The 23,824-nt window shown below is 50.3% G+C and overlaps 9 protein-coding genes across 9 annotated transcripts; 3 read left to right on the forward strand and 6 right to left on the reverse strand.

Annotated features, from left to right (window-relative positions):
• Window position 1: 1 nt before the first annotated feature.
• N7498_002806 (uncharacterized protein) lies at window positions 2–4,755 on the forward strand (the record flags this gene model as incomplete). Its single annotated transcript, XM_058449868.1, has 2 exons — window positions 2–4,324; window positions 4,385–4,755. The coding sequence occupies 2 exons, from the start codon at window positions 2–4 to the stop codon at window positions 4,538–4,540; spliced, it is 4,479 nt and encodes a 1,492-aa protein (XP_058312212.1). The 3' UTR covers window positions 4,541–4,755.
• A 555-nt stretch (window positions 4,756–5,310) lies between these two features.
• Window positions 5,311–7,172, reverse strand: N7498_002807 (putative Na/H antiporter; the record flags this gene model as incomplete). Its single annotated transcript, XM_058449869.1, has 5 exons — window positions 5,311–5,688; window positions 5,740–6,148; window positions 6,196–6,278; window positions 6,331–7,004; window positions 7,055–7,172. 5 exons carry the CDS (start codon window positions 7,170–7,172, stop codon window positions 5,311–5,313), a joined length of 1,662 nt encoding a protein of 553 aa, XP_058312213.1.
• Window positions 7,173–7,689: 517 nt separating this feature from the next.
• On the reverse strand, window positions 7,690–9,045 carry N7498_002808 (RNA-DNA hybrid ribonuclease; the record flags this gene model as incomplete). The annotated part of the gene is made up of 3 exons (XM_058449870.1): window positions 7,690–8,116; window positions 8,181–8,757; window positions 8,838–9,045. 3 exons carry the CDS (start codon window positions 9,043–9,045, stop codon window positions 7,690–7,692), a joined length of 1,212 nt encoding a protein of 403 aa, XP_058312214.1.
• Window positions 9,046–10,201: 1,156 nt separating this feature from the next.
• Window positions 10,202–11,331, reverse strand: N7498_002809 (nitronate monooxygenase; the record flags this gene model as incomplete). Its single annotated transcript, XM_058449871.1, has 4 exons — window positions 10,202–10,468; window positions 10,520–10,548; window positions 10,604–11,128; window positions 11,187–11,331. 4 exons carry the CDS (start codon window positions 11,329–11,331, stop codon window positions 10,202–10,204), a joined length of 966 nt encoding a protein of 321 aa, XP_058312215.1.
• A 1,282-nt stretch (window positions 11,332–12,613) lies between these two features.
• On the reverse strand, window positions 12,614–14,263 carry N7498_002810 (uncharacterized protein; the record flags this gene model as incomplete). The annotated part of the gene is made up of 6 exons (XM_058449872.1): window positions 12,614–13,443; window positions 13,491–13,572; window positions 13,622–13,725; window positions 13,892–13,998; window positions 14,055–14,110; window positions 14,156–14,263. The coding sequence occupies 6 exons, from the start codon at window positions 14,261–14,263 to the stop codon at window positions 12,614–12,616; spliced, it is 1,287 nt and encodes a 428-aa protein (XP_058312216.1).
• Window positions 14,264–14,928: 665 nt separating this feature from the next.
• Window positions 14,929–15,751, forward strand: N7498_002811 (uncharacterized protein; the record flags this gene model as incomplete). The annotated part of the gene is made up of 2 exons (XM_058449873.1): window positions 14,929–15,605; window positions 15,653–15,751. 2 exons carry the CDS (start codon window positions 14,929–14,931, stop codon window positions 15,672–15,674), a joined length of 699 nt encoding a protein of 232 aa, XP_058312217.1. The 3' UTR covers window positions 15,675–15,751.
• Window positions 15,752–18,803: 3,052 nt separating this feature from the next.
• On the reverse strand, window positions 18,804–19,490 carry N7498_002812 (uncharacterized protein; the record flags this gene model as incomplete). The annotated part of the gene is made up of 3 exons (XM_058449874.1): window positions 18,804–19,035; window positions 19,098–19,172; window positions 19,246–19,490. 3 exons carry the CDS (start codon window positions 19,488–19,490, stop codon window positions 18,804–18,806), a joined length of 552 nt encoding a protein of 183 aa, XP_058312218.1.
• Window positions 19,491–19,961: 471 nt separating this feature from the next.
• N7498_002813 (uncharacterized protein) lies at window positions 19,962–20,688 on the forward strand (the record flags this gene model as incomplete). The annotated part of the gene is made up of 2 exons (XM_058449875.1): window positions 19,962–20,091; window positions 20,150–20,688. Coding segments are annotated over 2 exons (669 nt in total), but the record flags the coding sequence as incomplete, so codon positions are not given.
• A 784-nt stretch (window positions 20,689–21,472) lies between these two features.
• N7498_002814 (alpha/beta hydrolase) lies at window positions 21,473–22,594 on the reverse strand (the record flags this gene model as incomplete). Its single annotated transcript, XM_058449876.1, has 2 exons — window positions 21,473–22,384; window positions 22,448–22,594. The coding sequence occupies 2 exons, from the start codon at window positions 22,592–22,594 to the stop codon at window positions 21,473–21,475; spliced, it is 1,059 nt and encodes a 352-aa protein (XP_058312220.1).
• Window positions 22,595–23,824: the final 1,230 nt, after the last annotated feature.

Raw genomic sequence — 23,824 nt, forward strand, 5'->3', positions numbered from 1 at the left:
AATGTCTACCCCGAACGATCTCCAGACCCTCCTGGCCAGCATTCGGGGACGTCCATCGCCCCCCAATGGCCCCGGTCAGGATTATTATCAGCAGCGTCCCCAGCAGCCCTACCAGCCGGGAATGTTCCCACCTCACCCTCAGCAGCCTTACGACGGCCAGGGCTATCATCCTCAGCCGCACGGCTACCACCACCCATCGGTTTCATCGAACCTGCAGAGTCCCGCCCCCGTCAATACCCCGCCTCACCATGGCTCCGATATTGTCAGCCCGAATGTGCCGAGTCCTCGCAATGACTGGCCTCAGCACCCGCCGCCGCCGCACATGGCCAACCCAGACCGTCCTGTCGACCTGCTCAGTCTCCTGAGGTTTAGCCAGGGTCAGGGTGCGGCTCCTCAGCCAGCTCCCGCTATGGCTCCCGAGCAGCCTCGCTCTCCGCCAACACAGGAGCCGACCTCGTCCCATGCACGAAACATTTCCGCTCAGGACTTTGTCGCCTCTCTATTTGGCAAGCAGGCCCCCGCCCCTGCTCCTACACCTCCTGCCCCGGCAGAAGCACCCCCTACTCAGCCGGAAGGCCCGAGTGAAAACACGCAGGATATGCTGCTCCGCCTCCTCAACCGTTCCCAGCCCGGTGCCAATGTCGTCGACGCTCCGTCCCTTGTGCCAACTACCAAGACTGCTCCTCCTGAGTCGGTCAAGATCGAGCCCAAGGAAATCATTGAGATTGTGGAAGCTAGCCCTAGCAACCCCGCGGGGCCGGAGATGGTCGTATCCCCGGGTTCTAAAGAGTCCATGTTCACCTATGTCAATCCTTTCGATCAATTGGCGGCTATTTCTCCTCGCAAACAGTCCCCGCAGCCCCAGTCGGTTGACGAGGCCCCTGCAGTTGAAGTGACGAAGACAGAAAAGATCAATATCACCGCCAGTATTGAACCTTCCGCTGTTCCCGACGTGCCGCGACCTAAGCGGAGCATGACTCCGCCCTTGGAGAACGGTCAGAGGGAGGCAGTCAATGAGGTCGTTGGTCGCTTTGTCGATCAAATTGGCCGCTCTCTTAGCGGAAGCGAAGCCAAGCCCACAGTGGAATTGGAGAGGGAAGCTCCCACCGTGAAGGAGGAGTCTACCCAAGCTGTGCTTTCGGGCATCGCCAATCACTTGCGCGAGACTGCTGCTCAGGCTAAGGAGGAGGCTGGGTTGGAAACGCCTGCTGAGACCGCCAAACAGGTCGAGGCTGACACTTCTTCTACCCCTGTTGGCCAGAGCGGGAACGACAACACCGATGCTCTGGCCGATAGTTGGGAAAGCGCGGAAGATAGTGCCGAGAAGGAGGAGGAGCGCGTTGTCTCTGTCCACAACTTCCCCCTGCGACCGTTCATTTCCATCGCCGTGAAACCGCAATCTGGAAAGCTTCTGACCTTCCGCGACGATGATGTTATGGATATCGCACGCCTCAAGAAGGAGTTTGATCAGCTTGACCGCTCCTTGACTGCTGCTACCTCCGAGTATATTGTTTATGCCCTGGCAAAGACCGGTGGCATTAGAATTATTCGTCAGGATGATGGAACTGACCGACAGGTCTTCCGCTCTGCCCGCGATCGCGTATTTAACGTCGCGTTATGCACTTCTGCTTCCGCGGCTGGTCAGTCTGATGTGCAGGCGCTCCTTGGCATTGGTGTCAGTGGCGCTGTCTATTGGGCTTTGATCTCCGGCCAAGGAAAGGACCTGTTCGAGTTGGACGCTTTGGAGCGCGAGAGCCTCATCTTCCCGCCTTTCCCCGCCTCGGATGAGAACACCTCTGGTGGTCAGCTGAAAACGCGGGCGAAGCGGAGCACTCGCCACGCTGACCTATTCGCCATTGGCCGTGGAAAGAACATCTATGTCGTCTCTCCCTATGCGGCTATGAACTCTAGCTACGGTGTGTCCGGGGCCCAGCGCACGGTCAACACTGAGAAATTCCTCAAAGAGCGTGCTCTGAAAATCTCCACTGGTAAAGCCGGAAAGGACTTTGCCTTCAGTGACGATGACACTGTCATCGCATCTCTGGACAAGACAGGTCGTCTGCGTTTCTGGGATATCAGAGATGTTCTTGACAACCCCTCTTTCGCCGACGGACCTGTTGCGAATGAAGTCCGGGTCCCATTGAACACATTTGTGACCGGTTCACCCGCGGAGAAGTCCTGGCCCACTTCGGTGCTCTTCCTTGACAAGCTTCGCGCCTACTCGAAGTCCACAGCTCTTCGCTACGTCCTGGTTGGACTTAAGCAGAACCATACCTTGCAGCTCTGGGATATTGGGCTGGGCAAAGCTGTGGAGGAAGTCAAGTTCCCCCACGAGAATGAGTCGGATGCGATTTGCAGTGTTGCTTATCACCCATCGTCGGGTATCATTGTGGTTGGCCACCCTACGCGCAATTCAATTTACTTCGTGCATCTGTCTGCGCCGAGGTACAACCTGCCGGTGATGTCGCAAGCCGACTTCATTAAGGCCGCTACTGAGAAGGATAGCAGCTTGCCTAAGCCAGAATCTACTGCCTGCCTGAGCGGAATCCGTGAGATTTCGCTTGGCGCCAAAGGCCAGCTGAGGAGCCTGGAGCTTCTTCCTGCCACCAAGTCTACTACGGACAAACGCAGTGACGAGGAAACCAGTCTGTTCGAGTTGTATGTCATGCACTCGCGTGGTGTGACCTGCCTGAACATCAAGAAGGAGGACCTGGGATGGACCACCGACAACAAGGTCATTCGCCCTATCGACGGATTGGAGGAAGGCACGATTGAGATCAGTGACCTTCAGACTTTCCCGAGCTATGTCACGGACGAGCCGTCTGTGAATGGCGACACTGCATCCACCACTCCTTCCCGAGCTGCCACCGTGAAGGACGCAGTGAAGAAGACTGACGGCTTGGAGTCCACTGCCGGTATTGTTTCTTCTCGCAACGTGTCTCCCGCCAAGTCTGCCAAGAAGAAGACCGTGGAAGATCAGGCTGAATCTGCTATGGCTAGCAGTGCTGAGAAGCCCGAAAAGAAAAAGAAGAAGAAGGCTTCTGCCTCCGAGGCAACAGCGAAGGCCAAGGAGCCCACCGCCATCGCAGGTGTCGAGCCTCTTCCCACCAAGGAGACCGAATTACTTGCTACATCGACTGCTGCAGTGGCTGCGACTCGGGCTGCAGGGAGTGAAGCCCCCGGTGGGCTTGTCTCAAGCCTGCCCAGTGCTGGTATCTCGAGTGACGTTTTGAACAAGCACCTGGAGATTCTTCAGAACACTGTCTCCGCTGAGTTCAACAAGACCCTTGGTCAGGAGTTTGAAGGCCTCTATCGCCGCTTCGACGATGAGCGTCGCAGTTGGGATGCTGCTTCGTCTGCCAAGCAGGACCAAGTGCTCCGTTTGGTCTCCAGCACTTTGTCTGACAACGTAGAGAAGAACCTCGCCCGTATTGTCTCGCAGAGCATCCAAACTGATGCTGTCCCTGCCATCAGCCAGACCGCTGCCGTCGCTGTCGCCAAGCAGGTGAACAGCATTGTCACCCAGCAGCTTGGAACCTTATTCAAAGATGAGCTGCGCCAGGCCCTTCCCAAGGCGGTCACCAATGCTATGCAGCAGCCCGCTGTCGTGAAGACCGTTTCGGACTCTGTTTCACAGAACCTAGCTCCCCGTCTTGAGGCGGAGATTTCGAAGGCCGTGCAGGGCTCGATTGCTCCCTTGATTGAGAATCTGGCACTCAGCACCAAGAAGATCGAGACCAGCATGGAGAGACACTACCAGGCTCAGATGAGGCACTATGAGGCTCAGCGCCAGAGCGACAATGCTAAGCTCGAGGAGATGGCTACCATGCTACGGAGCTTGTCCACCACTGTGGCAACCCTAGCCGCGAACCAGACTCGCCAGAGCGAGCCGGCCCACAACCCTCGGTCCTCCGTGGGGCGTCCGACACCTGAGGACATCGTCAACATTGCTCCCCGGCCAATGCCTCAGCCGCAACCTCAGTCTCGCCCTCAATCTAGACCCCAGAGTGGTCCGCCTCATAATCCTGTTCCCGTGGCACAGCCCGTTGTTCCTGGTCCCCTGGCAGATACGGCTGAAGCAACAGAGATCTCGAGGCTCATCAGTGCCGGCCGCCTTGAAGATGCCACGATGAAGTGGATCCAGTCGAGCCAGCAGGCTGATCTATTCGATCACGTTTTTGTCCACTTGAGACCAGATTATCTCACCCGCCTGTCTGCTATGCTGATCCTCTCCGTGGGTGTGGCTGTCACCTCATCTCTACAGACAAATACCCCCCAGCGTCTCAACTGGGTCAATGTGATATTCAACAGCATGAACTTTGCCGTATGTTACTACTCATATCCCTATTACTATCTAACATTTCACTAACTATGATATCCTTAGGACCCCGAAATGCGTGACGTCACCCCTCGCATTATGCAGATGTTGAGCGAGCGCCTGAACGACTTGTACATGGATGTCGTCAGCCGCAACCCGCAGGACCCTCTTCTCCGCATGATCATCCCGCTTACCCGTCGTGCGCGCGGAATGAACGCTTAAGCCTTTCTTTTGCTCTGTTTGCATTTCTTACGACCTTATCATTGCGCGCACTCGGAGTCATCGTTTTGTCTTTCTGCATGACATGTAATGATATCCCCATGACTCTAGGTAAAACCCGAAAAGGTGGAGAACCCCTAGGTGGGGAACGAAATGCCTTTATGGAATATGCATTGCTATTGTTTTGGCCCGAATCTGGATTTCAAATTATCGCCCCCGAGTGATATCTATCACGTGACTGAGGAATGATCTGTTTTCGTCGGGTTGTCGGCTCCAGTGCCTTGTTAATTGCTTGCCCAAGGAACTAGGTGAAAGTTTTTGCTTGTGTGTATGGATATTTTTGGGTCTGAAGGGCTCTTGGTCTTTACCTTGGAAGCCTCGATTCATTTAGTTTTGTACCTTCTGCTTTCGTGGTTGGTATTTGTATGAATGCATGGGCGTTTCGCGTTTGGATTGCTTAGTAGTAGAAGTAAATCTTCTTATGGTATCCAGTTACTTCTTGCAACTTGCAGATTTGTGGACTGGAATGCTGTCCTTTATATTCATGGAGATAAAATGTACGTCTACCCAAGTATATACAGACTATACCGATAACCGACTTCCTCCACTTCAATCTCGTATGCCACATGCTTCATATGCTTCATATACTTCATGCCTTAAATGCCACCAAAACTAAAACACGAAAAACTCAAATCCCTTGCGAGGATTCAAAGGAGGTAAAATACCCCAGAGCCAGAGTACGTACTTGGCTATTCTATCCAAGGCCTGTCATCTCAGACAGGAGTTCTGGAGCCCTGGTGGTCTTGATTGGGGGTACCAATAACATGGTCATGGGTAACCACATTGACCGGTCTCTCCGGTTCATCGGTCTGTCCCACACCAGGCTGATCCGAAGGAGACCGAGGACGAATAATACTGCGACCGATGCGGAACAGCGGCGGGCGCGGTGATTCGCGTGCACCGCGCTTGCGAGAACGATAATTGGATGATGTTCCATTGTCTTGAGGCGTCGCGGTACTGTGGGTGTGACGGACATTCGAGATGGGTACTGATTCCGGCTCATTGCCGATGCTGGTGCTGATGGCGCTGGAAATGGTGCGCGGGAGGTGGTAGCCGGCTTTGCCGATGGGGACTGACATGCCGTGCACAACCTAGGTTGGATGTTAGAGTTGAGGTGTGTTGGGATCCATTGGGATACTCACGATACTGCAGACTACCAGGAACCACACCACGATGTTCACTGCGTCCATCACCTGCTGTGCGTCCGCTCGCACTTGGCCGTCGACTGTGATTTCTCGTAGGAATTCTCGGCTGACCGAGAGGTAGAAGATAGCGCCGACGCCGATGGGGCCGAAGAAGCCCACGAATGCAGCCTGCTGGAAATGCTCGATTTGATGGATGTACTTGTGCATGGCGAAGATGATTGGCATGCGGCGAACCAAAAGAATAAGGATACCCAGGAAGATGAGTCGGTAGATGGGAATGATGTCGTTGTGAAGGAAAGATGACCATGGGCAGACTGCGCCAAACCACATGAATACTGCCAAGTTGAGAAGCATATCGATTGTTGGTTGAAGCGAATCATCCATTGTCTCGAGGCGGAACCAATCGCTGCAATCGTCAGATTTAGTGTCTCTCGGTTCCTGGAATAGACTCACTCTTGGGTAAACACATTGCCTGCAATGAAGCATGCCAGAAGGTCATCAGTGCCGATAAGGCCGCAGGTACCCACGATAAACAACTATATTCCAATCAGTCAAAGTTCCGCGTTCAATTCCCGGTAAAAAACTCACCGAAAGAGCAATAGCAAAAACCAGGAAACTCTCCCGATCCACATAGTGTTTTTCCTCCGCCCAGTGAAGCAGCTTCCTCGACAGCCAGCCGACCACCGCACCATAAATAACACTCAAAATGATGGTATACACCCACGTTTCCACAAACCACATCGCCATCGCTTTGCCAGCACCGCCACTGAATCCCTGGCCACCCATCCCAGTGTACTTGAGGACGTAAATACCAAAGAAAAGGAACGGATATCCAAGGCCATCATTAGCACCAGATTCCGCGACAATAATGCGCTGCAGCGGACGCGGGACATGCTTGTCCGCAAATTTGCCCTTCACAATGGAGTTAGACAGCACCGGATCAGTCGGGGTCACGCAGGCGGCGACAACCAGAGCATGGAGGAATCTGAAGTTGGGGATCATCGCCCAGATGATCAGACTACTGCACATCCACATGGCAGCCATCCCCGGTCCCAACAACAGCGACAGGCTTCGCCATTCGATGTGGAGATACCGCTTGGGAAGTTGAACTCCGGCCAAAACCAGCTGCACACCCAGAACCAGACGGGTGAAGTTCAGGGTAATAGCCTCGAGATTCAAGTCGTTATGCAGGGCATAGTCCTCGGGCCTGATAAAATTGGCCGCATGAGGGGAGAATGCGACTCCGGCAAGGAGCGAGATTACTAAGTGGGGTCAGAATCCGTAGGGCTGAGAGTGCATCGAAACCACTTACATGCTTCGGAGAGGTAAAATCGCTCCTTGCATAGATAGGAGACTAGTCCGAAGAGGGACACAAAGGTTCCGAGCGTCGCGCAGACAATGTTGAAGTTATTCAGCGCTAGCGTCGGCATCTTGCAGGTGCCACACGCGGGTACCTCTGGGCTGGGTGCCGGGGTCGGATGAGTGACTCGCTCAAGTTGAATCGACCAAAGATTCGATCGGAGGTGAGTCGACACTGATCGGAGAGATCAAAACGGTCCGTATAAGAAATTTAACCGGAGAAAAGAGCAAGCAAATGTTATCGAATCATAATACTGAGGACCTGGGCGAAATGCGAGGCGACCATGCGTGAAGTTGGGAGAAACTGCCACAGAGGCGAAGCCACGGTTGCTGCGATGCAGAAAGAAGAGATCTCAGTAGATACCTAGGTATCTGGAGAGCAGAAGAGCGAGAGAGTGTGAAGAGCAAGAATTTGCGGCCGATTGCGGGTATTTACGAGGAGGGGTCGATCTTTAGCGATTTGCGGAGGGTCGTCGCGTGGGGCTTGGCATCAGGTACGGACTTTGTCATCTCCGCTTCTGTTACATAGCAATATACAGAGCAGGGTCCATCGTGTCCTTGTTTCGTGACTATCATAACATAATATGCTTAAACCTCATCCTGCAAGACCTCATCGGGAACAGTCAGACCGGTTTCCAACGAGTCCGCCTTCTCCTGCACGCCCCGCTGGGCTCCATTAACCGCCAGCCGGTCCGCGGCCTCGTTGCCCGGGTCTTTGTTATGTCCCTTGATCCATTCAAACTGAGTCTTGACCTTGAGTTCGTGGCGCTCCTCGATCTTCACCAGGATCGACTCGATCAGGTCGCGGTTCTCCACCGGTTTCTTGTCCTTGGTCATCCAGTCATTGCGGCGCCAGTTGATGAACCATACTGTCACGCAGTCGATTGCGTACCGGCTGTCGGTGATTATCGTTATATCACGATGACGAGGCGCAATATCAATAGCTCGAAGAATTGCAGTCAGCTCTGCGCGCTGGTTGGTTTGGCGGGAGCCCTTCAATGGTTCCGAGACGTTCCTGCTGGGATGACCGATGTCAGTCAGAAGCACTCCCTTCAAATAAGGAACGACTCAAAACAAACCTGGAGTCTCCGGGTCCGAAGTATACACCCACCCCGGCGGACGCCAATTTGGTACCGTTGCGCAGTGAACTGCCGTCCGTGTATATCCGCAATACTCCCGGAATGCCTGCGGCTTGTGTCTTCGTCGCAGTCTTTTGTTGGGTTGTCTTGTACATCACCTTGCCGGTAGCCGGGTTTAACAACAGATTAGGGTCAAAGCCATCCTCCGCTCCAGGTGGTAGGGGACCGTCGCCTGCGACGAATTCAACACCGTCTGCATTCTTTGCGTTCTCCTTCATCATGCCAGGAGTCACAACAGTTGTCTGAGCCTCGCCAAATCCGACCGCAGGTGGTGGCTTTTCTCCTCCTGATTTCACGAAATCCTCTGCCTCTTCCCGAGTCGAAAACTTCCGATATCGCGGCCGTGTAAACCCGCGGATCTGCTCCTGAGCCTTCGACCAGTCCGTATACACACCGGGGACTCGACCTCGTTGTATCCCGTAAAATCTAGTGTTCTCGATTGCGGAAGAACCGCTGGACGGAAGCTTGACACCGTTCAGAAACGCGTTCGCTTCTTCGAATGAAGGGAATGATTGGACTATGCAACGCGCCTGTGTTAGTTTCAACGTGGAAAGAAGGGCACCGGGATGCGCCGGAAATCCGCGAGAGGAAACTCACAGATAGCTCCCTTGAATCCCGTTATTTGGGCCAGGCAGTCATTCCACGAATAGTAGAGCCCCGGCTTGAACCCATTCTTGACGGCATAGTACTTGGCGCCCGTAGTGCGCTTGCGTTTCGTCCCTGCACTGGGTGAAGGAGACGGTTTCGTGTGAGAGGAAGCTTTCGGCACGGGCGCCGGGCTGGGCGAAGGAGTACTCTCGTTCATCGGCTCGGCTTGCTCCTCTAATGGAGTCGCGTAAGGTAGGTCAGGGTGATCGGAGGTCGGAGAGGAATGAATGTAAGGTCGGAAAAATGGGGTTGCGAGACCTGGTGTCTGTTGCAGACGCGGACGGATAATCCAGTGTCGCGGAATGAAACGCGGCCGGGGGGTCGGAATGGAACACCAAGACCTCAGCTTGGGAGCTGAGGACCAGAAGAATCGGTGAATTGTGAATACCCCGATTCGAGCGGGGTTGAGCAGTGGTTCAAAAATGAGGGGCGCGGTGTCGAGGAGAAGAGGAGCTCCGAGTTCTGAAATGTGAAGTTCTGAAAATGGGGTAAAGAGGGGGGGGGGGGGGGGGGGTCCTTCGCAAATGGGCTTCCGCAGTCCATGTTCTCAACCTCGACCAGATTTAGTGTTTTTGTACTGCTTCAAGGCTGTTAATTGAATCCAGTTCTATGCCCGTATGTATCCTGTGCTATTTTACTTGATCTTTCTACCTAGGTAGTGATTGGGTGCATCTAACTGCGGAGATATATAACGTAGCCGATAACTTAGCAACTAACTTGTGATAACTAACTTCTAACGTTTGAAACATCACAGGGCTGAATGTATACACTTTAAATCCCCAAAAATGCTTTCATGAGCAATATGAAAGCCACTTCGAGCGTTGAGAGCGCCTTTCAAAGTGAACTTCTCTATGCCTTAGAATCGACTAACCTTTGTCCAACTGCCGTTATGAAACCTTTCCCAACTTCAGTCCTCAAAGTTCTCATTTGAAGACCCATTTACAGACATCCTGAGAAGGACTTGAAGGAATTTTAAAGATACCTAGAAAGACGATCGAAGAGATACCTAGGAAGGGATTTAAAAATCAAAGCTACACTAATCACTGCTAAGCTCTGGTGCATTCTGGCCTAGTTGCCGCTAGTTCACGTATGGTCCAAGGGAAACGAGAGTGATCGAATGGTGAGGGTGGTCTGAGGATGATAACCACGATACTATATAGACCCTATGATGCTTGCTGTAGCCACCTTTGCCTCCTGTTGAATCTGTTTAATCAAGTCACTCACAGAAAGTATCGAAGAAATCGACCCGACACTTGCGCCACTGGAGAACACCGTTAAAATAACGTCATGGCTAGTAGGCAGGAGAGGGACACTCACGCCCAGACGGTTCGTCGATGATCCTCTCCTTGCTTGATAGCCTCCTTATATCGCCGAATGACTTCATCATCACTGACTCCGCTCTGTGATTCAGTCCAACTGATCCCAATCAGAGCCCTTCCATCATATTGCCTTGGGAACACATCGGTAGATTGGAAGACATCATGTTGGACAGACTTGACGGTCGAGAAAGCGCCATCCTGGGCTTTCACTATCGAGTTTTTGATATGGGGTGGAGCTGGACACTCCTCAGTTGCAACGAACTGTGATCTATTAGGACCTTTTCACACAAAACAGGTCCTTGAACAACTTACCCTAGTCCCCATAACAACCCCATCGGCTCCTATTCAAGTTAGCACATCGCCATCAATCATATCAAGACGAATTGCATCACCCACCAAGTCCCAAAGCAGCAACACATCCCCTCCCATCAACAATACCACCAGCCGCCAAGATAGCGACCTTATAAACATTTCCCAAGCTCCCTCTCACATCAGGCAGAAGCGACATAAGACTAGCACCCCTCGCCCACTGATGACCTCCAGCATCAATCCCCTGCACAACGATTACATCCGCACCTTGTTCCGCAGCCGTCGCAGCACCTTGCACAGTTCCAACCTGCACAAAGACTTTAACCGACCATTCAGTTCTCGTTTGTGCATCACGAATAGCACTGATGAGAGGCCCATGGTCGTCATCCGACTGTGGAAAGGACAGCCATACAGCAGACACCCGATGCTTCTCCAGCAGGGGAACAACGTTCTCTTCGAACCCCGTCGGCGTGAAGGTGATGAAGCCCACGCCAATCGGTAAAGTACCGGAATCAGTGATTCCTAGCTCACTTCGCGCTTTAGTCAATTCGCCGTCTAGCTTTGCGAGTTGAGCTGATTCGGCACTGAAGTTAAATGCTCCGCCGATGAATCCTGGACTGGATTAGAAAAAGTACATTTCCTAAGGAAGAGAACAAGCATGTCGACGTACCTAGACCTCCGGCTTTCGTCACTGCTGTTGCTAAGCGGAAATCGGCAAATCCGATCATAGGCGCATTAGCGATGAACGGCCTCGTCGTATAGGGGAACCATTCTTTGAGGATTTTTAGGTCTTTTTCTTGATCAGTTGATGACATTTTGATTCTATCTTCTTCCAACCACGGGGTTCGAGGGAAGAAATGGAGAAGTCGAAGTGGAACGCCTTGAAATTCTGGGGAACCCCACCTGGTGACATGTCAGCACGCATAAACCCAGGGTAAAGCTCTAGTACGAGGTATGTCGATGTTCCTTTAGGTGCCACGTCTTCACCTCGTTGGAGCTAGTCAGTGATAGTTGGGAATGTCAGACCGAGGGAAGTCTGAATCCAGGAAACCATCTGACGATGGCTACTGGAGAGCAAGGGGCTGAGAGATCAGTGAATTAACCGCGATGACATGGACTTTGAAGACGCCACGCCCAGAACTTGGGCTTTTCAATCCCCAAAGATTTTGTCTCGTGCGATTACATCATCGGTCTTCAGCGCTTTGTGCTTGTGGGCATCAATTTACCGACGGAATCTTATGGCTTGGTGTGCGGACTGTCAAGGCTTGGAATCCCCTCACTTCATTCTGTGCATGCGCATGCAGATCTTCCAAACGGATCTAGAAATAATCCCAACGTCCAATGTCGATACTAAAAGCATTCATAGATTCTCGATGATACCGATCTTCTTCGCTGTACTGCACAAAGTAGAAAATGGACTGATCAGGCAATAGAGAATGCTTTCGTGCCATATTGAGTCTCCAAATATGCGTTGAATGCAACCAGAGCCTTGGAAAATCGCAGCGCTAAAGCCCCGATAAATTTCGCTAATGCAGACCCATAGTCTAACGGTATCGATATTGGGGCGGACGGCTTAGGTTCCCTGCGGCTCAAAAGTCCGCCAGGTACCACATCACTCCGACAGGCGAAGTGAAGTATCTCAAATCCCGATTGGAGGTGTCTCACGCAAGATACCCATCTGGATGCGTGGTATTCGGGCCAATAAAGCTCGCACGCGCAACCAATGACCAGGGACCGTTGTCATGCCATGCAGGCGGCCCGAACTATATGCGGAAGAAGGCGTAATGCTATTCCTAGAATATGATTGGGTGCTTTGGAACGCTTGGCTGGGATAAAAAGGGGCGGAATAATGCGTGCGATTGTTTCGACTTTTGAGTCACTTTGGACAGGAAAACAGGGAAACCAAATAGAAGCCACCAAATCGACTACTGCGTACAATAAGCTCTGGTTGGTTATAACGAATTAGTTCAGACACAGGATCGGATTACTTATATCCAGGTACCTAGGTTTCTTGTTTCTTCTTGTTACGAGGACAAAATAACCAATCCTATCGTTAGGTAACGGATTTGTGTAGTCTATAAATATCTAGCAGAGCATTCACAGCTTGAGTGTCGTCCGACTCCGCAGCCATTCTCCATACCGATAAAACAGAATCGGCACGGGCGCAAATGCCAATGCTAGGAATCCTAACAGCGTATTACCCCATCCGTAGTTGAGCGTCGAATACATATGCGACCCAGCAAGCGGCAAAAAGGCCCCGAACATCGAGCGAAGGAGAATGTTGGCCCCTAGCGCAGATGCCGCCGCTTCTGACCCGAACAGATCCACCAGGTATAGCTGGGAGGGCATGACCACGAAGAAGGCCCCAAACCCAACGATTAACGTCCCAAGGATCGGAACTATCCAATGCACCTGATAATATGCCGTCCAACCGTAAATGAACAACCCAAGTCCAATGACTGGCGGGAACCACATCATCAGAATCAGCCGGTACTCGGGCTTAGGTTCCTGGACATTGTCCGCTGCCATTTTCGCCTTCAAAATCTGATCGCTCAGGATGCCAAATGTAAATAGCCCCGCCAGTTCGCCAATTCCGAGGCCTAGGTAGGCCAGACCAGAAATGCCGGTGCTGAATCCGTACTGGCCTTCGAACACCATGCTAAAGGTGGCAAAGAGAAGGTATAGAATGCCGAAGATAAGAGCCACGTAGATGGACATTACGAGCACGATCGGCGAGAACATCAAGAGTTTGTGGGGCGTATGAGAGCGGCGACAATGATCTGCTGCCTTGTGAGGCCTCGATCGAGTTTCGATCGGACGTGAGGGTTCCCGGTTGTGCGTCGCAAGTGTGCGGCCTTCCGTTCCAACAGGGTGTTGGGATGTGTTTCGCGCATGAAAACGAGCGTCCCCGTAGCCGCTGCTCCTCCCTGTCATAGTGTTAGAATTGTGGGATACCAGCCGAGAACAAGGCCACTTACGAGGATCGCGACCACCCAAAAGGTCCATCGCCAGTCCTTTTCTTCGGCAACGAAGCCCCCAATCACCGGTCCTAGAACCTAGATCGGTAAGCATAGTTTAATTAACTAGTGGGTGAAAGTGACATACCGGTGCCAGAAGTGGGCCCAGGCCAGACAACGCCGCTGCCGCACCACGTTTCTCGATCGGAATGACATCGGCGATCGTTCCGCCGCCAAGGGAAAGTGGCGCCGCTCCCGCACAGCCAGTTATGAACCGGAAAATCACAAATTGAGCGGGGGTGTGACTCAGGCGCAGGCGACAACAAAAATGATGAAGATGAAATTGCAGGTGTGATAGACGACGAGGCGCCCGTACATCTCGGAGAGCGAGGAGGTGACGAGGGGGCCCAATGCAAACCCCAGCAGATAGATACTGACGGCCAGGTTGCCAGGGTCGTGTTAGTGATCTCCAGGTCCCTGGCGACGCCCCCCATCGCCGGAGCGACCATGGTCGAGGCGATGTTGCTAGGACCTTGGTTAGCATGGTCGGTGGTTTTGTCTCTCCTTGGGGGCCCACTTACACGACCATCGACAAGACGGCCACAATCACGACATGACCAAAGCTCTTGGTGGCAGGCTAGTTGAGAGGGTTCTTGGGGTCATCTGGGCCATCCCAGTCGACCACATCATCCTGCAGTTGATGCAACGGCAACTTGGCCGCCTCCTCATCCATGTTCAGGTTGACTTCAACACGAGTCCGTTCGGTCTCATCACTGCTGGAGAGCTTCATCCTGCGGGCTGTACTCGACGGTTGGGTGAAAAGAAATTGTCGTCCAAGGACGAGCTTTGTGCCTTTTTACTGATAGAAACACTCTCCCCTTGGGCGCAAACGGAGGTGGATGATAGGATTTTTCGGAATTAATGTCCACCCACGGGTTTATTTCACGTCGTTTCCTGTCTTCCGGCTCATTAATACCCCATCGGCTCTTTCAAGGCTGGACTCGGGACCGTTCTCTAAACAGTAGCACCGATGATATAAAGGAGACCATCCCAAAGTATTTTCGACTGCTACTGACGGAAGAATCATTGATAATTCTAAGCTTCCAAGGTTGAACCTCTGAGATAAACTGCAGATAGTATGTCGTAGTGTGAACTGCGGATATAATACGTCCCGTGCGGGTTGTGTAAAGATTCATGTAAATTACCCTCCTGTGTATTTTTCGGAAACCTTGGTGTTTCCGCAAAAACGCCCGTGGACCCTGTGAGACCTGCGTTTGTCGCGTATTCCAAGGTTGTACTAGGGCCAATAGCTTGAAAACCATGCATGGGTATAAAGACCGGTCGCATCCGCATATATTCCACGCTTTGGTTTCATAGGATCAACCTCGGAAATCCAGCCGTGGACGTGTACAACAACCTTGGAGACGTTGGCAAAGCTACCCCTTTCTGCCCACCATGGCCAAAACACTAGAAGAGTTTGCTCAATTAGAGCCTCTCTGGGACAAAGCAATCCAGCATCCAGCGGATATTTCGCCTGATGAAAAACACCAGCTGATGCAATGGCCGCCTTTAGAAGAGATGCAGGCCAACTCAACCAAATACTTGGGTATGTCACTTGAAAACTTGCTTCAAAAGGCAGCTACGGACCGTCAATCCCTCACATACGCGGAATGTCGTCTGATTCGCGATCATTTCCGCATTACGCCAACTCTTGACAAGGGTGATCGATTCGCGTGGCCGCAGATGCGTCCTGATCTTTACGATAAGCTGAAACAGGCACAAGAAGCAGCTCTTCCACCAATAGAGCTTCAGGCCGTTCAAGCTGTGAATGAGGTATTTTCTCAGAAACAATATGATGACTTGGAGGCAAGGCATGAAAAGCGAAAAAAAGAACCATTCCCAGATCTGCAAGACTGGGTGCGAAGGATTGTCGTTCGAGAAGATGATAAGAGCTGGGGCTATGTCTTTTATCATCAGAAAGGAATGGCCAGACTGGATGAGTTTAAGGCGCTATTTACCGAGGTCCTTGAGATGTCTTTCTTTTTTAAGGGATATGAAGAGATACACGATCACAAATTCGCTCAATTTGTCCCATTCGAGGCCGATGAGAGTGACATCGGCCATTTACAGCAGTGAGTTTTCCTACATAATATTAAAGACATTGCTAACAATCAGCCAGAGACTTTCGTGATCGCCGCTAGAGGGGTGACTTAAAGCCCGGTGTTCTCAAAAATGTGTTCTTCTTGTTGACAGACGAGGCTCATTCAGCTTGTGGCACATATGGCCCAGATATGTACTATGGATGGATATGGGCAATTGATCCGGACTGGCCTCTGTCGGGGCCAGATGAGGATGGCTATGATGGCCGCCTCAAAATCAGCATCACCCAGATCTTTTACCGTTTCTACGAATTCATGTCTGATGGTTTCTCACTCAAAGAAATTTGGCAGGATTTCCATTACGTCAATGCTAACAAATTGTACCCAAGCTCTTGGCGGGAGCCAACTTCCTGGGCCATTACCCGACTTGAGAAATCCAAATGGCCATACAATTGATTTGATGCATGTGTCCTTGATGATTGTTATGTACATAGTACTAGATAGTGAGTATCATATAAACATTGAAAATGTGTGATCATCCGTAAAATGTATTCTTCCTTCCGCCCATCTTTTCAGAGAAAAAGGCGCGTGGGGTGATATCCCATGTTGAAGGCCTGAGGCACCAAGGCCTCCCATATCGCAACCCTTTCTGACTGGAGTGCGCAACAGTGGCAGATCGAATTGGCTGTTATTCGGCGGTGTCGAAATGTATGGTGGGGAAGTCGGGCAATAAGCCATCGGTGAAGAAAACTTAGTTTGTGTACGATGCCCCAGTTCTAGTAGTGTTTCTTGGGGCAACAAATTTCTATTGATGGTAGGTACGAGTAGCGGGTCCACTTAGGAGAACAGGCCTTCTACATCATTCATTGCAAACTTCTCCATGAGGTGGCTGTGTAGATTAGCGATGGAGTGTCTGCTCTCAGGGCACTCAGTGAAAGCACACGACAGCTTGAAAACAATTTGAACAACACCATATATCCAGAGCGCATACCCCAAAACAAGACCAACAGGACCTCGAACAAAACACACTCTTATCATGTTCCAGTGGATCAGGGACTTTTTTGCTGGCAACGCATCTACAAACTGGAGACGCAAACGCGCTAGCAGGAGATACCACAAAAAAGTACGGGCTCGTGAGCGCGAATTGCGACGGACGTACAATAACGAGGATGTCGCGAGCCGATATTTCTACTTCGCTCCAATGGGAAGCGAACAGCAACCGACGAGGGAAGAGATCAGAAAAATTCGCGGAAAGCGCTGAAGAAAAGGGTCGATCGTAACTGTTGTAATTGACTCGGCTATTGGCAACGAATGATGTTGTCTGGTGCTCGCTTCTGGTGTCCATGACACGAAACTCCTCGAGTGCTGTCAAGCTCCCGTAGCCAAATGGCTCTGGAAGCACAGGTCTCCATCAGAAGATCAGCTATAACAAACGGACTGGTCAAAATCATGGCTTGATTTTCAAGGCTCATGGGAACATTTTTGGTAAGCGGTGATTTATGCATTCAACCTGGTTGATTCAAAGTATTGACTATCAATAGAATTACCGGAGTTCTCACCAGCTACTCACTGAAAACTGCCGAAAACTTGGAGCCGACTCTTGTTTGCTCTTTAACTCTCAACGCTTGAGACCTCTCATCTTCTGCTGCCAGGGTTCTGACGGACCAAATACCCTTGACCTTTTACAACTCAATGTGCTTTCCAATTTGTGCGTAGCACACGAAAAGAGACCGGCGCAAGTTATGCCTGGAGAAAAAGGCGCGAGAGTATAGCAAAATGTGCGGGGCGGATGTCTGCTTGGGCATACGCATTCGAGAGTCAGGGAAAGTTTTCATATTTTCCGCGGACACCTCTGCGTTCTGGTCGTTCCTGAGCTCTCAATTAGTAAGTGCAGGTGGAAATGGGAGATAACAAGTTATCTGACTCTTTCAGGGCTCTTACTATCCAAGGCCAGTTGAAAGGAATAAAACGAGTTTCTAGACGCAACTCTTTGATGAACCACTTTGAGCGGTTTTGAAGGTCGGGTAAGGGTGGGCCAGCAGCGCAGGTGGAGATCTGTGGAGCCCGGTGAAGATCTGGCGGTTGAAGGACAAATCTCATACCCTCAAAGATAAAAGGGCATCAATATGACTTTCACAAGGACTATGATCAACTTTTTCGCACTCAAAAGAGCAAAGAAGCTCAAATCATTTTAGTCGTTTTGATTATTATTTTTTTGCTTTCCACTTATACTGTATCTTACTTGAGTCGCAAGAAATGAAAAACTGGGCTTGAATTGACCGGATTATTTTTGCTCACATAGATAGGGCTTTCACTTATTGAGCTGTACATATAGAGCAATGCACAATAATAAAAATCTTGGGTTTCCGGATCGTGCAAGTACACACATAAGGATTTCCTATATGTGTAGGTTTACTCAAGTTCATCCATATGTTCCGCATAATTTACCTAGAAAAAAAGAAGGCATTCTCTGGTCACCGTGAAAAGAGTCTGTTTGTCTTCTGCCCCTGTCGAATTTCGCGGTGGTCAAAAAAGCTTATGGTGGGACTATTGATGGACGCTCATGTAGGTGGTTCTTCTGACATACTTGAGCAAAAGCACTGACCAATCATTGGTTTCCTCTACCCGCGCGCGAATGACGATGATGCAGGCCGACTCTTTTTCGCACGCACGCTAACTTCCAGCTCAAGCAATGGCAGGACTCCCAATGAACGCGGCACAATTTTTTAGATGAGCGATTTCTTGCGACAGGCCACAGTTTTCCCTATCCTAAGACAACTGATATCTCCGGGCGAGCGATTTCCTACGAAAGGCCACGGTTTTCTATCTCCCAAGACAACTCGTTTCTCCAGACGGACGGCTTCCTGCGATAGGCCACGGTTTCAATGGGCGCGATGAACCCCCGCACCGCAGGATACGTCGTTTCCCGCGACAGGTCATGGTTCTTCTGTTCTTTGCAACTATCGAGATTCCATTCTTGGGCAATTCGAGATCTCAGGATACGGCAGACTGTGGGATTCAGAGAATCGTGGCCCATCTTGAGAAAGTGAGTATCCCAAGACAGCAGGATTGGAAATTGTGTACCAATCATGGCTCATCTCACTATACCGAAGCACTGAGTTGGGTCTATAGTGAATTGCCTCTATTGCTAGCCATACTAAGAATGTGGTCGACCTACTTTGTTCCTTGCTTCATGGTGTCTTTTTAAGCTTAAGTGCATACAGTTGTTCCTTAGCACAAGAGGAATGCTCGTACCCGTCTCATCTGTTTATGGGCGTTATCGCCGACGCGGAGACGGGAAAACAGCTCGAAGTACTGACAAAGGCGGCGCCAGTACTCATCGTAAGTCTGGAGTCCCTTCTTTCGTGATGTTCTGAACATCCAGTCGAAAAAATTCATATAGATCGCTTGGTCCTCTCGAAGAAGGTAGTCCACGTAGTCTTCATTCGACTGAATGCAAAACCTATTATTCTCAGAGGTTATTCGCTACCCACAACGCCTTATCTGGAGAATATCCGCACTCACTTTCGCCAGTAGCGCTCTACGACGGCGATATCTTTCAAGGTGTTGGGTTTGAAATTTGGAGGTAGCCATCCGGCGCTGCGGAACTGTTCGAGCCTGGCTCAAGTCTCCTCGCAAAGGATGGGATTGGTCCAGTACTCGTGCTCCTCACTCTGAGCCGATCGAACGAGTGGACTTGCCATTTCGGAAATCCAAGGTAAGTGAGCAGGGGTCGAATCTGGAGACACACGCAGCAAGGTTGGCTAGGCCGGCTTGGAGGTGAGGGGTAGGAGACGAGAAGAGAACTGGAGAATTGTGAGGAGATCGAGGGAGGGAAGAGAAGGAGCATCTTATAAGCGCCCCGCCGGGCAGGGCGACGATGGAGGGCACCTGGATGGCACTGCGGAGGGGAGCCATTTTCGGCGTCGTTTTGGGCGCTGTTGGAAGCTAAGGGAATCGAGCGCTAAACACAGGGGCCGGGTTGGTGATGACTAACGGTGCTAGGTGGGTGCAAAATAGTGATGGTGCCGGACGGCGGGCGGTGAAGCGCTCGCTCGCCCTCCAAAGTTACAGGTGGAAAGGCAGCCGTTTCTGGCGTCAAAGGCTGTCATTTTCGGCCTCCTTTTCACAGGTCCTCATATTCGGAATGTAATATAAAATCCCGAGTCCAGCCAGGTCCGGGAGTTGAGTGGGACTCAGGATTAGTCATGATTTCTCTGGATCCCAGCCAACTTTTTCTGGGTCCCAGTCAGCTGGTCCCCGAAAATTACTGATCCTTCACATCTCCATTTCATCCCAAAAATCTTCTATCATGCCACTTCCTTGCCCGCCGAAATTTGGAAACGAGCCCGACGATCCTAGAATCATTATTTGGACAGAACTCTTAGTCCACCTAGCGAGGAGCTTGATACTACCCAATGGGCTCAACATTTCCAACCGGTGGTTCAGCATCCAGCCCACAGAGGCTCTGTGTGGGCAAAGGTCCAGGAGCGTCCTAACACAGTTATCCTAGTAACGTGTAAGTAATACACTAAATGGCACGAACCATCAGTCCACTAATTTATATCTATCTATAGTATGGCAAACAACATCGGCTCTAAGGGACTTTTTAGTCTCCCCTTCCGCCCAGCTTTACTGGGAGAATCTTGCGGCTAGAGGAATACTGCCTATAGCCTCTTATGAGGTAGTATACGGCTGGGAAGACTGGTTTAATTTTTTATCAACCTCATTCGTTCAATTATTTTCGGTCTACTTTTCGGCACCTATGACAGAAGTCCAACGGGCCCAAATTTCCCAACTCAAGGGTATACGCCCACCAATTATGGGGTTTAGTATCCCTCATCGTGAACTCGACCAGTCACGTCTTTCTGTGCAGTTATGGGCCACCCAAACAGAATCCCGATATGGCCAGGAAGTCCAGTTAATGTTGTGGCCGCATTTTTGGCAGAGTGAAAAGAAGGCCGAGTATAGGAATAGCTATACAGACATTATTGAGTATGGTTGTGTAGTCGGTTACCGAACTATGATAGAGGATTTTGGTGCCAAGCTTGAAGAAGTAGGCCCAGTGAAATGGAAGGAAGAATACTGTGATTTTAAAAAATTTCGACCTATTTGAATACAGTCAGTCTCCTCACTTCATTTACTTTAATCTTCCTTACTTCACTCTGTAGTTACTGTATATGCCAAGCGCCTAATTCCTTAGATATCACCTTGATAGTTAAATTCCCTGAATAGTGTGGTTCTATTATAAGGATTCCAAGTACTAGTGGAGTTGTATATACCAAGGCATTCGGGCCAGGTACTAAACATAGAATCTCCTACTTGTTGTTTTCTATCCCATCGAAGAAATAGCCCACAATAGTCAGTTACCAGGGGGGTCTAAATTGTGGCGGGGGGCAGAAAGAGCTAAATGACGTGTCGGTTGGCCCACACTAGAGATAGCGTTGTCAAGGCAGGGTTTGAAGTGATAAAGGAGTCCAAAAGATCACAGATATTGCACTATTCACAATCATCACTTCACTCCCTACTACTATTTAATACTTAATCCACCAAACAGCTCAAATGCAACACAATCTTGAATTTAATATGTATTTCAAAACTATAATCCTAATGCTTATCTCCGCCTGGTAGTAATAATAATCATTTGTTGTTGAGATGTCAAGTTATAAAATATCGTGTTTACTCAGGTGTTTCGGGGTCCGTAGCTCGTTTACATACACAGCAGCCGTCTCCTATCAATGGTCTAGCGATGGGTGAGATCTAGTGTGCCAGACAGGAGGCCAGGGACATTGTTTCACCTGGAGTATATTCAAACCCTCTCTTTTTTTAACCAATTCCTCCGGTGGCAAAGCTTGATTCAGCCCAGGAAGATGCTAGCGAGCCATTCTTATGCAAGAATCCTATCTATCGACGTACCCTTGCAGAGCCTGCAGAGACCGTGCAAGGATAACACTTGGCTCGTGCTCCCCACCCTCTTGTTGACATTCCTGCAACTCCAGGTCGAAAACATGATCAGCTCCACGGACGGGATAATACTGCACCCTAACCCCATTTCCTTGCAACTTCGCGACCAGCTTCTCACTTTCGCCACAAGAAACTTCCCTATCTGCAGTCCCATGCACAATAACAGTTGCTGGAAAATCAGAACCAAACAAGCCCCAATGAAGCGGGAAAAGTCTCTTCGCCAGTTCATCTTCCACTGCATTTTCCAACCCAACACTCACAAGTCTCTCCCCGAACCCAGATATCCCCGTCAAGTAATCGAGAAACGCCCCTTTTTCTAGAATAGCGTAGAGCAAGGGTAAGCGTTTCCTCGTCTGGAGCTCCTCCTCGGACGAGGGGAAGTCCTCCCCGACACTAGTCTCCCCCAGCGCAATCCTTCGGGGGATCTCCTCTAGGAGCAAATTTTGCGCTATAGCCAGATCCACCGTCGCTCCAGGGAGTGAGACTCTCTGTGCCCATTTCTCGTTTCCGATATCCGACATCGGGTAAAGGAGCCAAAGCGCTTTTGGACGGGGGATCCTGTTCTTTTCCTGCGATGATGCGGACGAAAAGTGTAGCGCAGTGACCAAGGCGCACCAACCCCCGGCACTGGCCCCACCAAGAATTATTTGGTTAGGGTCTCCATTGCAATCCGGGTGTAGACGGTTGAGGGAACCTGCGACCCATTCATAGGCCGAAATTAGATCTTCGGTTGTCGCGAAACCGGTGCATTCTGGCAAAACCCTGTAGTCTGGTGATACTAATGTCCAGCCATGAGCAAGGGCGTGGTTGAGAAGCCAGCTGGGAATGGCGGTGCGGCTGCCTGTGACCTGGTGATGATGATACTTAAGCTTTTTGGAAGCAAGTTAGGGTATCCGGTGTAGGTAACATACGAGGTAGCCACCATGAAACCACAAGAGAATGGGCTTGGGCGTGTTTGACCCTTTGTTGCTTGTGGATAGGTATACATCCAAACGGAGATCCGTGGTGAGATGGGTTTTATAGACGTGGATATGTTTGATATATGGTCTGAACACCATATTTGAGGTGAATCAATGCGCGTGCCTTGAGAGACCTCTGAAGGGGTTTTCTTGCGCTGGAGCTTAGTCCATAAGAACAAATTCACAAACTACCTACGTGGCTTGACTGTGGATCCTAATGAGATTTTAGGTGTGGGGAAAGGAAGCAAAAATTGATGGGGCGCCGCGAGAGGCCCGTCCGCTATTGAAAAGTAGCCCGGCGAGATACAAAATATGCAAATAAATAGCTTTATGTACGGTGGTGAATAGCCGCAAGGACGAAAAACATTCATTGGCCTAGGTGAGGGACCGCCTGCGCACCGCCGAAGACGTAAATAAAATCGCCTACCTACCAAGATAAACATTAAGTTTTCAAATGTGAGTCTTTCACACACAGTCGATATAAGTATGTATCCTAAGCCTATATTTTATACTGGGCTTAAAAATAGTATTCTTAAGAGAATAAAAATACAAGAGGGTTAGGTAACTACGTAAGTGGTCCGAATAAGAATCTTCTCTAAGTCACCGCCCCTAGGTCGACTGCTACCTATCTAGTCTAGTGGCGGTCATCGGGGAGCAATAAGTAAGATATGGCCAATAGGCTAATTGTTTTGATAAGTCGATTTATGACTGTCTGTAGGTGAGCAAGGTAATATAAGTCACTATTTGTGATGTCTAGTACCGAATAAACCCCTAGGTTATCACTTGAATATGGTAATGATAAAGAGAAATGATAACGTATTCGGCAAGCGAGCTGCGCCAGTAAACAAGCTGCGCACCCTAAAATACCTGAGTAAACATGATATTTCATAACTTTGTATCTCAACGACAAGGCATTTTATTACTTCATCTAATACCACCTTTTTGTGTCATAAGAAGTAATATATTTTAATTTTGATTTAGTGCAATGAGTTTTCCCTATGTTCCATATATTATCATAACAGAGAAGACAGTCTCATCGAGGGGGAATTGGTGGGTAAGTCCTTGGCATAGTGCGCTGTCTTATCCGAGGAGCCAGACGCTCAGGTAAGAATGCCACCAACACAACCAGACCAGTTTGACCGCCAAGAGACTGCTGCAAGACACTTATGGCGACGTACGTCACAGGGCCGATTTGACTGATATGATGAATTAAAAGGCAGATTTTGGCTGCCGAGGGAGAAAGCGCCAGTCTTAACTACATTTGAGTGGCCTTCAGGAATCTGCTGTAGCGTACTTGTGGTTATGTCCCAGTGTACACTTATTCTCCCT

This window comes from Penicillium cinerascens (genome assembly GCF_028974065.1).
Source record: "Penicillium cinerascens strain IBT 15544 chromosome Unknown contig_1_segment0_segment0, whole genome shotgun sequence".
Lineage (NCBI taxonomy): Eukaryota > Fungi > Ascomycota > Eurotiomycetes > Eurotiales > Aspergillaceae > Penicillium > Penicillium cinerascens.